The sequence below is a fragment of the Lucilia sericata genome, unplaced genomic scaffold (assembly GCF_015586225.1).
Source record: "Lucilia sericata isolate MDLA Ls3-8-SP2 unplaced genomic scaffold, ASM1558622v1 Contig001382F_arrow, whole genome shotgun sequence".
Lineage (NCBI taxonomy): Eukaryota > Metazoa > Arthropoda > Insecta > Diptera > Calliphoridae > Lucilia > Lucilia sericata.
In genome coordinates, this window is record NW_023995322.1 from 28,051 (window position 1) to 41,269 (window position 13,219).

At 32.0% G+C, this 13,219-nt stretch overlaps 1 protein-coding gene across 1 annotated transcript in view; it reads right to left on the minus strand.

Annotated features, from left to right (window-relative positions):
• Window positions 1–385: 385 nt before the first annotated feature.
• Window positions 386–13,219, minus strand: part of LOC119611164 (sperm motility kinase 2B) — an 82,181-nt gene continuing 69,347 nt past the window's right edge. The window contains exons 4-9 of the mRNA XM_037966664.1: window positions 4,275–4,374; window positions 3,923–4,034; window positions 2,658–2,814; window positions 2,282–2,390; window positions 1,422–1,664; window positions 386–1,344 (exon numbers count right to left, since the gene is read on the minus strand). Of these exons, the coding sequence (XP_037822592.1) occupies window positions 548–1,344; window positions 1,422–1,664; window positions 2,282–2,390; window positions 2,658–2,814; window positions 3,923–3,978 (1,362 nt within the window). The 5' untranslated portion in view covers window positions 3,979–4,034; window positions 4,275–4,374 and the 3' untranslated portion in view covers window positions 386–547. The remainder of the gene's footprint in view (window positions 1,345–1,421; window positions 1,665–2,281; window positions 2,391–2,657; window positions 2,815–3,922; window positions 4,035–4,274; window positions 4,375–13,219) is intronic.

Sequence of the window (13,219 nt, forward strand, 5' to 3'; positions counted from 1 at the left end):
GTCTATAGTCTAGTCTATAGTCTAGTCTATAGTCTAGTCTAGTCTAGTCTATAGTCTAGTCTATAGTCTAGTCTATAGTCTAGTCTATAGTCTAGTCTATAGTCTAGTCTATAGTCTAGTCTATAGTCTAGTCTATAGTCTAGTCTATAGTCTAGTCTATAGTCTAGTCTAGTCTAGTCTATAGTCTAGTCTATAGTCTAGTCTATAGTCTAGTCTATAGTCTAGTCTATAGTCTAGTCTATAGTCTAGTCTATAGTCTAGTCTATAGTCTAGTCTATAGTCTAGTCTATAGTCTAGTCTATAGTCTAGTCTATAGTCTAGTCTATAGTCTAGTCTATAGTCTAGTCTATAGTCTAGTCTATAGTCTAGTCTATAGTCTTGTCTATAGTCTAGTCTAGGTCTAGTCTTTAGTCTAGTATTTAATCTAGTATTTAGTCTAGTCTTTAATCTAGTCTCTAATCTGGTCTTTATTCTAGTCTAAGTATAGTCTAAAACATTAAAATTGTGTTCAGACGCCTACTCAAAATTCCAACACTTTTCCTTCAATCTATAGTATACAACATGATCTCTCAATTTTCTTCTCCGTCTTACCCGGCATTTCCTGCAAAGCCATCTCTACATGTTTGCGCGCCAGCCAAGATTGTTTTTGCAAACGATTTATAACAATACGATAAGCTCCGATAATATCACTACGTGGAGCATTTTGTGAGGCCTGCTGTAGCATTTCACTTGTTATGCCCAATTCTTCGAGAATTTGACGGGCCTCTGCCTCCAACGGTTGCACTTGACCTAGGTCGTCTGTAGGCGTGGGAAACATTATAAAATGACCATTTTCGGCATCATAGTTCTTAAAGAGAGGACAATCGGTCGCCAATACCGCATTCCATTGTGACTTGTGATTACTCAAAGAACCATTTGTTAGTTGTTTTTCTTTTTCAGTTGCCTCCATGGGTCCCACCTTTTTCTTGAGGGTACCACACAAAAACGATCTTTTGGGAGTATTATTTTTCGATTGTTCTTTGATGACTTCCAAGGGTATATCGTTCGCCGCCAATTCTATGGGCTGTAGGAAATTGTCAACAAAAAAACCATCTGTGCGTTTGGTATTCATATTAATGGGTGGTTTATTGGTTAATTCCATATAACGTTCCCTTAAAGAGTACTGTTTACGCATGCGTCGCGATTTGGAGCGTACCCAAAACCCTGAACGTTTAACCGGTTTGGAGCGTAAATTAATTTCGTGTTGCATTAAGTCGTTGCTTAATTTTGGATGGGTTACAAATTGGCTATTGAGCATATCATCAATGGTGGGTCTGCGGGCTGGGATATGGATTAATATGCGTTCTAATAGAAATAAGAAATGAACATTAAAGTAGAAGAGCTTTTTAAAGTTTTAATCATTTTGTCATTATTTTACTTACGTATTAGTCTTATACATGGCAGACTTAGTTGTCCCGGCAATAAATAGTCTCCCTTTAAGATGGCCGCCTTTAAGCCGGGTATTGTTGGTGCACGAAATGGCATATTGCCAACTACCATAAAGTAAAGCAGTATACCTAAAGCCCATACATCTACGGGAGCGCCAATATAATGATCATCGGAAAATAGTTCCGGTGCTGCGTAGGGCGGTGAACCACAAAATGTGTCCAGTTTTTGATTGGCACCTAGAAATGTTTATAAAAGAACTTTACTATGACATAATAAACTCTTGGATGAATAAAAGCTTTTACAAAAATGTTATCTTTTTTAATTTTCTTAAGGATCTTGAAAGTCCTTAATAAGTTTAATTACTTATTCATAGAGAAATGCACATAAGGCAGAAACTTGTAAAAAGCTTAATTGAAAATTATGCTTTGAAAAAAGCTTTACTTAAAGCTTCCTACAAATAAAAGCTCGTAAAAAGCTCAAGCTAAAATAAATGCTTTAAGAGCAAAAACATTAAGCTTTATGCAATAAGCTTTTTTTTCAAGCCCATATATATGATTACACCGTTAAATAACTAGTGTAGGGTGTATACAAAAATTAAAGAATTTTAAGCTTATTTTTTTCTTTATTATAAAAAAGCTTTTATTTTGTCATCAAATCTCAGACAAAAAAACATTCCACACAATTACGTAGCCACACATAAATCGACTATAAAATTTATGTGCATAAAATATTTTATGATTTTTCTTTTTTATGAACAACATTTCAAATTCATATTATTACACATTTTGCCCTCGAAAAAATTAACATTAACATTTAAGCAAATAGGGAAATTCCTAACAAAACTCATACTCACCATTAATTAATTGTGTGCTAAAACCAAAGTCAGCCAGCTTCAAACGATCCTCAGACAACAGTAATACATTCTCAGCCTTAATGTCACGATGAACGTAACCCAAACTGTGCTGTTAATATGAGAATTTAAATGAACAACAATAGCAACAACAATAAAATAAACAAATTAATAAACACTTTATGGTGGCGTAGACAAATATGTTGCATACAGTGGCTTCAAACTAAAAAGGAGACATCATCCTTAAATGTGTTTCTCCTCTTTTGAGTGATGCCTCTGTATGCCTTTCATATAACTCCAACCGTCACTAGGACAATAATAAACTGCTTGTTGCAAACATTTGAAAAGAAAAACAAAAAATTCCCATTCATACACTTACCATGTGTTTCACAGCCAATAACAATTGTTTGAATAGTGGAGCGGCATGTATTTCACGTAATGGACCACCTTGGGTGATATGATTATATAACTCACCACCACGTATCCATTCGGTGACTAGATAAACACGACCCAATGTTTCGACTACTTCGAAAAGCCTAAAGGGAAAAATAAAGTTAAAATAATAAAAGCACAAACAAAAATAGAAACACAGCAAAAAAGTTTAGGAAAAGAAAAACAAGTAGAGGCTGTAATAAATAAAACCGACACATACGCATAAAAATCTACACACGTGTGCTCTAAACGAAGGACAGATACTCATATGTACGAACGCACGTACATCTATACATATGGAGCATTTCCTGGGAGAAGTCTAAAATATGTTGGAGGATGTTATGGCAAAAAGCAAACAGGATGTTGCTAAATATGCTCGTTATTTTATGAACATATGTGAGAGCGTGGGTGTTTTCATGCGTGTGTGTATAGAAAATGCATAGTTTTATTTAGATATAAACAGTGGAGGACAGTAATCTAGATTAAACTAGAATATACTACAGAACAAACTATAGACTAGACTATAGACTAGACTATAGACTAGACTATAGACTAGACTATAGACTAGACTATAGACTAGACTATAGACTAGACTATAGACTAGACTATAGACTAGACTATAGACTAGACTATAGACTAGACTATAGACTAGACTATAGACTAGACTATAGACTAGACTATAGACTAGACTATAGACTAGACTATAGACTAGACTATAGACTAGACTATAGACTAGACTATAGACTAGACTATAGACTAGACTATAGACTAGACTATAGACTAGACTATAGACTAGACTATAGACTAGACTAGACTATAGACTAGACTATAGACTAGACTATAGACTAGACTATAGACTAGACTATAGACTAGACTATAGACTAGACTATAGACTAGACTATAGACTAGACTATAGACTAGCCTATAGACTAGACTATAGACTAGACTATAGACTAGACTATAGACTAGACTATAGACTAGACTATAGACTAGACTATAGACTAGACTATAGACTAGACTATAGACTAGACTAGACTATAGACTAGACTAGGCTATTCACTGCACTGTAGACCGGACATTAGATTAGATAATATAACAAATTCGATTTAGATTCTATTATTTCAGCCTCTACTGTTACAACCTTTAACAAATTTATGTATACATCTCTAAGTACCCAAGAGTATATGTGCTGGTAAAAAAAACAGAACGTACCTTAAAATATTAGGATGATGAACACATTCAAGTGTAGCAATTTCACTTGAAAGCATACGCAATGCTTTAGCATCTAAACCAGCACGGTCAACTACTTTGATGGCCACTTTGTCTGAAAATATACAAATATAAAATACATACATTTACATACATGTATATATATTTTTCATATTGTGGTTTTGATAGATAGCTATGTTACAATGCAAAGGTACAAAAATGAAAAGGCCATGAAGGTTAATATTTTGGTATATTATTATGTAGGGAAAATTGTCAAGTCAAATGTTAAAGTTGAATAAATAAAATTGTTGTCTATTTTTTGGGCATTGTTGAAAATAAAAGCACTTAGGCTCACCTCTGGTTAGCTGGTGTACAGCTAATTTGACTTTGGAGAAATTCCCACGTCCTATATCGCCGCAAAATCTGTAGAGTCCTATGCGTCGGCCAACGGTTACCTGTAATTGAAAAATAGTAATATTATTACTTAATTATAAATATTAAGATTTTTTTACGTAAATAGAGGAAGCAATACTAAATGAACATTCATTTATGAAATTATCAAAAACTTCCTAAAATTGAATAAACGCATTGAAAATTTATGTTGTTGCAACAAATATTAATTCAAGAAAATTCTCTTTCTCTTCAAGATTTTAAATTTCTGTACTGATTGGCAAACTTAATATTCGTAAACCGACCTACAGTGCGTATACGTATTATATTGAAAAAATAGTACTCATACGTACAGTGAGCTCAAGTGGTTTAATTACTCACTCAATGGAGAAGTTGTAATAAAACCCAAGGATTCGAAACCGAACTACAGTGCGTATACGTATTATATTGGAAAAATAGTACTCATACGTATAGTGAACCCAAGTGGTTTAATCGCAAATTGCAGGACTTGGATTGCGCTGTGGGCGCCATATTTATTCTAATCCAATTTACGCATTCCGTTTTTGCTCGTACTTCTGCCTGGAAGCTTGTGTTATGATTAGGTAAACGGTGGTATATTTCTGTTTCTGAGTCTTCAATATAGAACCCCAGGCCCACTTTATCCCCCAATTTAGAGCCATCCGTATAACAACGGATCCCTACTGGTATGTGCTCTAGTTTTTCGCTTGACCAAGACATTCTATCTGGGATCAGCGTTTCAAAGTTTCCGACATATTCTGTATCTGGTATACGATCAGGAACCTTCTAATGTGTCCAGTGTACATTGATGACGTGTTCTATAGCCGCTTTTGGCCAGTTCGCCTAAAGTAAGAAGCCGTTTGGCTGTAAGCGCCGCCTCATATCTTAAATATGTTTCAATGGGTGGACTATCTAGCAACGTTTCCAGAGTCTTGGTTGAAGTAGTACACATGGCACCACTTATACCCAAGCAGCATGTACGCTGAACTCCCTGTAGTTGTTTGATATTGCACTTTTTGTCTAAAGCAGTCCACCAGATTATTGAAGCATAAGCTAGAATTGGTCTAATTACACTTTTATAAAGCCAATTTGTCATAGTAGGACTAAGACCCCATTTCATGGCTATAGTTCACTTACATATCGCCCAGCACCGATGTGCCTTGTTGATCCTATTCTCTATGTGGTGTCTCCATTTTAACTTTCGGTCGAGGATTACACCTAAGTACTTAGCTTTGTTTGTTTTTTCAGAAAGTTTCCTATAAAATAGTGTCGTCATCTTTGCTGTATAATTTTTCTCCGTTTTTCTCCGAATTCTCTATGAAAACTTCTATCGAAAGGTATCTGTCTTTCTCAGAGATAATTTTCTTTAGAAAAATATATACGTCTGTTAATTTAACAGAAAATTTATAAGAAAACTCCAGCAATGTGACCTCGATATCATTCTTAAGATTTATTTTATGTATAATTTCCCCATAAATATATCTAAAAATAAATTAATCTATGCATAAATTCTACTCAAGTCTATTCCAATTATTTATGTCTATTTTTATTGAACTCATGTGTATTTTAAGTAATTGATTTGTTAATGTTAAAACCACAAAACAATATCTATTGTCAATATCTATTATCAAACACTAATGTTTTACGTACATACATCCTTCCTGTCAATATTACCTGTACAATTGACAATTAACTCAGCCACAAGAAACGTAAAAGAAAACCAACAACAATTCATTTCGTTTTCTTGTGCTATACTCACTTCCTTCCTGTCAATATATTTCGACAATTAAGTTGAACATTAAAAGCCACAAGATAAAAAAAAAAAAAACACAAACGAAAATCTACAATCTATAATAGTAGTAGTTGTAATTTTCAGCTAAAAACCACAAGGGATTGTAGCTGTGTATGTATATGTATGTGTGTGGGATACATGATAGATAAATAAAATTTGACAGATATTTTTCTATATTTTTTTTTTAGCTATAATAAAAATAAATCAACTGTAATGTATTATATTTCTGTAAAAATAATCATTAAATAAAAAAATAAGTTTTTAAAACATTTTTGTCAGATTGCCTTTTGAATATTTTAATAATATGTATAAATATTTAAAATTCAATCATTAAAATGTCATAAATTGAGAATAATATTATTGTATGAAAAGCTGCCTTTACTTTTAAACATATATATGTGTGTGTATACATATACAAATTTATTCGTTTGCATTCAACTGACATTTGAAGTAATTGTTGTATGTTTGTATTATTATAAACAATTATTTAAAATTGTTTATCATATTTCATGCAGCAGCTGAAGCAGATGCAATTGTAGTTATTGTATAAATATTTTATTCATTTTACAGTTATTCCCAATAAAATATGGTGAAACAGTTTGTATAACAAAGTAAAAATGTTATGACAGTATTATAGATAAAATGTCAGTCTTTTTCAGATAGAGAAAGATTCTGTCCTTTTTAAACAATTTTCTAAAGAACATTCTCAAACTGTTTTCTATGTTAAAGAATTTTTCTTTCTAAGACCAGATTGACAATAATCTGTATTACTTAGATAATTTTTTACAGATCAATCAGATTTCTTTTGAAAAATGTTTTTCTTTTTTATACAGACTATATTTTTCTATCCTACATTATTTTCTATAGAAAACTGTCTGTCTATATTTTTTTTATAGAAAACTGTCTGTCTATCCTAGACAATTTTCAATGGAAAACTGTTTGTCTATCCTACATCATTTTTAATGGAAAAAAAAGTCTGTCTATCCTAGATAATTTTCTATAGAAAACTGTCTTTCTATCCTACACGATTTACAATAGAAAACTGTCTGTCTATCCTACACAATTTTTAATAGAAAAATGTCTGTTTATCCTAGATAGTTTTTTATAGAAAACTGTCTGTCTATCTTACACAATTTACAAAAGAAAACTGTCTGTCTATTCTACATAATTTTTAATAGACAAATATCTGTCTATCCTACAAAATGTTCAATAGAAGACTGTCTGTCTATCCTTGATAACTTTAAATGTCTATCCTACACAATTTTCAATAAAAAACTGTTTGTATATCCTAGACAATTTTCTATAGAAAACTGTCTGTCTATTATACAAAATTTTTAATAGAAGACTGTGTGTCTATCTTTGACAATTTCTCTTAAAAAGCCGTCTGTCTATCCTACACATTTTTAAATAGAAAAAAGTCTGTCTATCTTAGACAATTTTCTATAGAAAACTGTCTGTTTATTCTACACCATTTTCAATGGGAAAAATCTGTCTATAATAGATAATTTTTTATAGAAAACTGTCTGTCTATCATAGACAATTTTTTATAGAAAAAAGTCTATCTAACTTAGATAATTTTATATAGAAAACTGTCTGTCTTTCCTACACAATTTTCAATAGAAAAATGTCTGTCTATCCTATACAATTTTCTATAGAAAACTGTCTGTCTTTCAAAAACAAATTTTCAACAGAAAACTATCTGTCTATCCCTGACAATTTCTCATAGAAAACCGTCTGTCTATCCTACACATTTTTAAATAAAAACTGTCTGTCTATCCTACACAATTTTCAATAAAAAACTATCTATATATCCTAGACAATTTTCTATAGAAAACCGTCTGTCTATCTATTCTATAGAAAATTGTCGGTCTATTCAACAAGTTTTCAATAAAAAACTCTCTGCATGTCCTTGACAATTTTCTATAGAAAACTGTCTGTTTTTCAAAAACAAATTTTCAACAGAAAACTGTCTGTCTATCCCTGAAAATTTCCCATAGAAAACCGTCTGTCTATCCTACACATTTTTCAATAAAAAACTGTCTGTCTATCCTAGACAATTTTTTATAGAAAACTGTCTGTCTATCCTATACAATTTTCAATAGAAAAAGTCTGTCTATCTTAGACAATTGTATATAGAAAACTGTTTGTCTATCCTAGATAATTTTCAATAGAAGTATGTCTGTCTACCCTAGACAATTTTCTATAGAATACTGTTTGTCTATCCTAGACAATTTTCAATAGAAAACTGTCTGTCTATCCTATTCTAGACAATTTTCTGTCTGTCTATCCTAGACAATTTTTGATAGAATAATGTCTGTCTGTCCCAGACAATTTTCTGTAGTTTGATTTTTCAGAAAACTGATTGACTTGCTAAGATAAACTGTATGCTATTATTAGAAAAATATCTAGAGAATACTGACTATCTTTCCTAAACAATTTTGTATTTAAACTGTCTGTCTTTCATATATAATTTCGATAGAAAATTTTCTATAAAAAACTAGCAGTCTTTCTCAGAAAACACTCTATCTTTCTCAGACAACTTTTTATAGAAAACTTTCTGTCTCAGTTAATATTTTATAGAAAAATTTATATCTGCTTCATATAATATTCTATTGAAAACTGTATGTCTTTCTCAGATAATGTTTAATAGAAAATTGTACGTCTTACTTAAACAATTTAAAGAATTGGTCATAATCACAGAAAATAATCTGATTATTGACTGAATATTTATTGGAATATTTTTTTCAGACAATAATCTGTCTTTCTTAGATAAGTTTTTTCGAAAACAGTCTTTGTTTCATAGAAAATTTTCTGAAGAAAAACGCTTTTATTTTATAGATAAATTTCTTTTGAAAAACTTTGAAATTGTCTGTATTTCTCTGTTAAGTTTTTGAAGAAAAATGTTTGTATATTACACTTAATCATTCTAGAGAAATGTTTATCTTTCACACAACTTTTCATAGAAAACTGGTATTGATATGACCATGCATATAAAATAAAATTTATAATTTCCCAAAATACGAGGGACTACTGTTTCGGATTTTATTTGAAATTATCTCCTTTTAAATGCATACTGCTGATTTGCCATAGACATAACTTTTGTTTCAACAAATAAGAGGTGTTTTTTATGCAAACCATAAATTTTGACGTTATTCAATCTCTATCGCTAAGGAAATGTAATTTTTCTCTTTAGGCACCTACAATATTTACACCTATTAAAAGAACACCCTTTACCTATATAAATATGCCTGTGAATGTGCCAGAAATAATATTATACAAATTTATTTATTTTTAATTATTAATTAAACACATTACCTTAAGTATAGTCTTGATGTCAATATTTGTTATGTAATAATTGTTGTCTTATTTACACTCATACATAACCAGTATAAGACAACAGTAAATGACATGAACGTTTTAAACAATATTAAATACTTAAAGTGATATACATTTAAGTTTTAATAATTGCATTTAAACATAGACAATGTTTAAATTATGTGATTATTTGTTGATTTAATTTTTTTTGTTAAGAACTTATTTATTTATTTTTGTGACTTTTCGATAACAGAGAATTATATAAGATACATTTTTGGTAATTAAGAGAATTATTCTCTATGAAAATATTTTTATTTCATACTAATTTAATATTAAAATACATATTTTTCAAATTTAATTATGAAAATGTTATACTATACGTATAAGTAATATTTTGCTAATTAAGAAGTATTATATTAAGTATACGTAATGTCGTGGATGTTGTATGCTATAGAAGTGGAAGTTTAGAAAACAAAACTACAGCCTATGTTTAGGCTGTATTCTCTGTATATCAACAGACAGTTAGGCAGACACGGCTACATCGCCTTTGAATCTAATAAGAATGCAAAATATATTCGATGTGTTACAAAATCAAAAACATTTTTCAATAACTAAAAACACTCTTAAGAAAAAACTTAACTCTTAAGCAACTTTTCTATGGAAAATTCTTTAAAGTAACTTTTTCTTATAGAAAACTTGATAAGATTCTTTTCTACTGTATAAAGAAGGAAACTTTTCCATATAAAAATCCTGTACAGAGGACAATAAAGAAGAAAACGTCCATATAAATCAATCTAAAGAAGAAACTTTTCTATAAAATACTGAGGAATTCTGAGTTGTATTCGTGAGATGTCAGAGTGACGAATGAAGTAACAGTTAAAGTGGCGGTGGAGTTTGTTGAGACGTTGGCGGAGGTGTTAATACCTTAATCTTAAATTTATCGGCGATTTTCCTTCATGGTTCAGTGTATTGGTGTTTACTCTAAAACTCTAAGTCTTGTCATTTGAAAATGGATCTGCGTTTCGGACTTCCAATTTGTTGTCTCTAGTTGCTGATGCCGAAACAACAGATCCATCTCAGCAGTGTGGGTAACTTTGGGTAACTTTAACAGGTCTCAAGGAATGCCTTGGGGTGAGTCTTTAGATGATGAGAATGCTAGTAGGGACAAGGTATTCTTCATAGCATCAATAGGGCGTTTTCATCTGATGTTGGGTCCGCCCTTTTTTGGGGGTTTGATTGAGCTTGACCTATGATACCTCTTATTCCTCATCAGGGCTACTATGACAAGAGATTGGATTGCTCGAGTACTTGATTAAAGTGCCTGTACATGGACCGGCAGAACCATGTACAAAAATTGCCACCTGCATGTAAGAAACACAAAGAGGCGAGGTGAGTCGTCAAAAAAGCTTACCTATTGGTTGAAAAAGACCACCGTGAAATAAGGACAACACGGTAGTTGTTCACGTAAAGCACTACGACATACGTGTCTGTAGTAGGTTATGTTCTATAGAAAACTGTCGAAAGAAGAAACTTTTCCATATAAAACTCCTGTACTGAGGACGTTTCTTTATAGAAAGCTACAACAAAATTGTGTTTTTATAAAAAACTGTCTAAAGAAGAAAATACCTATAGATATCTGCCTAAAGAAGAAAATTTTCTATTAAAAACAATTAAGAATGTATATGTCGGGCTTGGCCGATCATAAGATACCCCATAGCGATTACGATGACTATTGTTTAAAGGTGAATTTTCCCCTCTAACTAATTTTCTGAAGTGAACTTTGTATGGCTGCTAGGGTCAAATGAGGCCCGATCATTACGAAAATAGGCAGTATCGTTTAAATGTATATAAAACCTATTTGGGGGGTACGGTTGTATGGGGCCTAGGCGAAATAATGAACCGATTTCAACCATTTTCAATAGAAGAGTATGTGCCAAATTTCATCAAATTATATTGAAAATTGCTACCGGTAGCATACGCATAAGGTTTACATGGACACACAGACGGACAAATAGATGGACGGACATAGCTTAATCGACTTAGAAAGTGATTCCGATTGATATACTTAAAGGTTGGTGTAGGACCAATATTTTTTGTTATTACAAACACCAGCACACCACTATATTGGTGTATGTAAGAACAGTGTACTGTAGGAAATCATATAAAGAAGAAACTAAAGAAACATGACTATTAACTTTGGGTTAATACGAGGATGTATCTACATCAAATCCAATATCGGGCTTTAGTCCTCCTCTTTTCATGTAAAATGTTTGTTGCTTAAAACAAAAACCTTATATAGTATTAATCGAATGTGTTATCATCCGATGTGAAGAAACTCAATATCCTGAACGTAATCCCAAGAATTTTCCAATCAGTATTCGTGAGAGATGTAATATTCAGAATAATATCACTGCCAAGATATTTAGATCTAAATAAGAAAGCCTGTTAATGACTACGAAAGTGTTCCAGAGTTTCACTATTCTCTCCGCATGCTCTTGGTTCGTCCGAATTCGCTCGTCCAATTTTGTATAGTTAGTTATTTGTTTTAATATTTCGCTTGACCATGATTTTCTATTAGGTTCCGATAGGTGTTTCAATCTTCCGACATATTCTGCGTTTGGTATGTGATCGAGCACGCCCAATGTTTGAATATAGCCTTCCAATGTGTCCAATATATATTAATAACATGTTCTATAACTGGTTTTTCTTAAAGCTAAGATTCGTTCGACTGTAAGTTGCCACCTTATTTTTGGGATGAGATATCTAGCAACGTTTCCAGAGACTTGACACATATACCTAAGCATGTTTCCTTGATGAAGACCCAATCTAGGTGTATTGCAATCCCTGGCTAAAGAGGTGCAACTAGTACCTCTAGTCTACCGGGAGTATAAACTGGTCTTTCCATATAATCTGGTACTACAGTTGGCCAGTTGCCCGCAGAACTTGTCCTGGATGGTCAATTGGTTGAGGTTTTTTTGGGAACCACGTAGTGGCTGTAGTTTAAACTCAAATTCGCGGGACCGGCACAGCCACGTACAAAAATTGCCACCTGCGTGTAAGGTACACAATGGGGCGGTGGTGAGTCATCACAGAAGCTGACCCAGTGGGTGAAAAAGATCACTATGAAATAGGCCAATACGGTAGGTGCTCACGTAAAGCACTTCGACATTCATGCCCAAGCAGCATCTACGCTAAACTTCCTGTAGAAGTTTGATATTAAACTTTTTTAAACGATCTAATCACACTTTAATAAAGTTAATGTATCATAAATAGTAGACCTAATTTCATGCCTTTGGTTCTTCTGCATAGCATCCAGCACTTATATCATTCATCTACTACATTTTAATTTCCGGTTAAGGATTACATCTAAATACATAACTCTGTCGGTTATAGGTATCTTTTTGCCCAGGAAACAGTATAAATTTTTGTCTTATTTGTAAAAACACAAATTTCATTTTGTAGTAAAATTTCCTTAAAAGACATTTTTATATATTTCAATTAGAAAACCGCTTCTTAATGTAATTAACAGCTCTTTGACGGTGTGTATTCTAATGACAACTGACAACAACCCACCTTATGTTGCTCTAAACCGTTTCTACTAACAAAAAGGTGTTACTTAACTAACCAAAATTATTTATTTAATATTTTTCTATTAAATAGCTAAACATTTTGTTTTTTATATTATATCTACACTAAAAGGATAATTGATTTGACCATAACGCCAAAATAAACTAAAAAAAAAAATTCTAAGAAAAGAAAAGGGTTGATGACTTAACACTAATAGC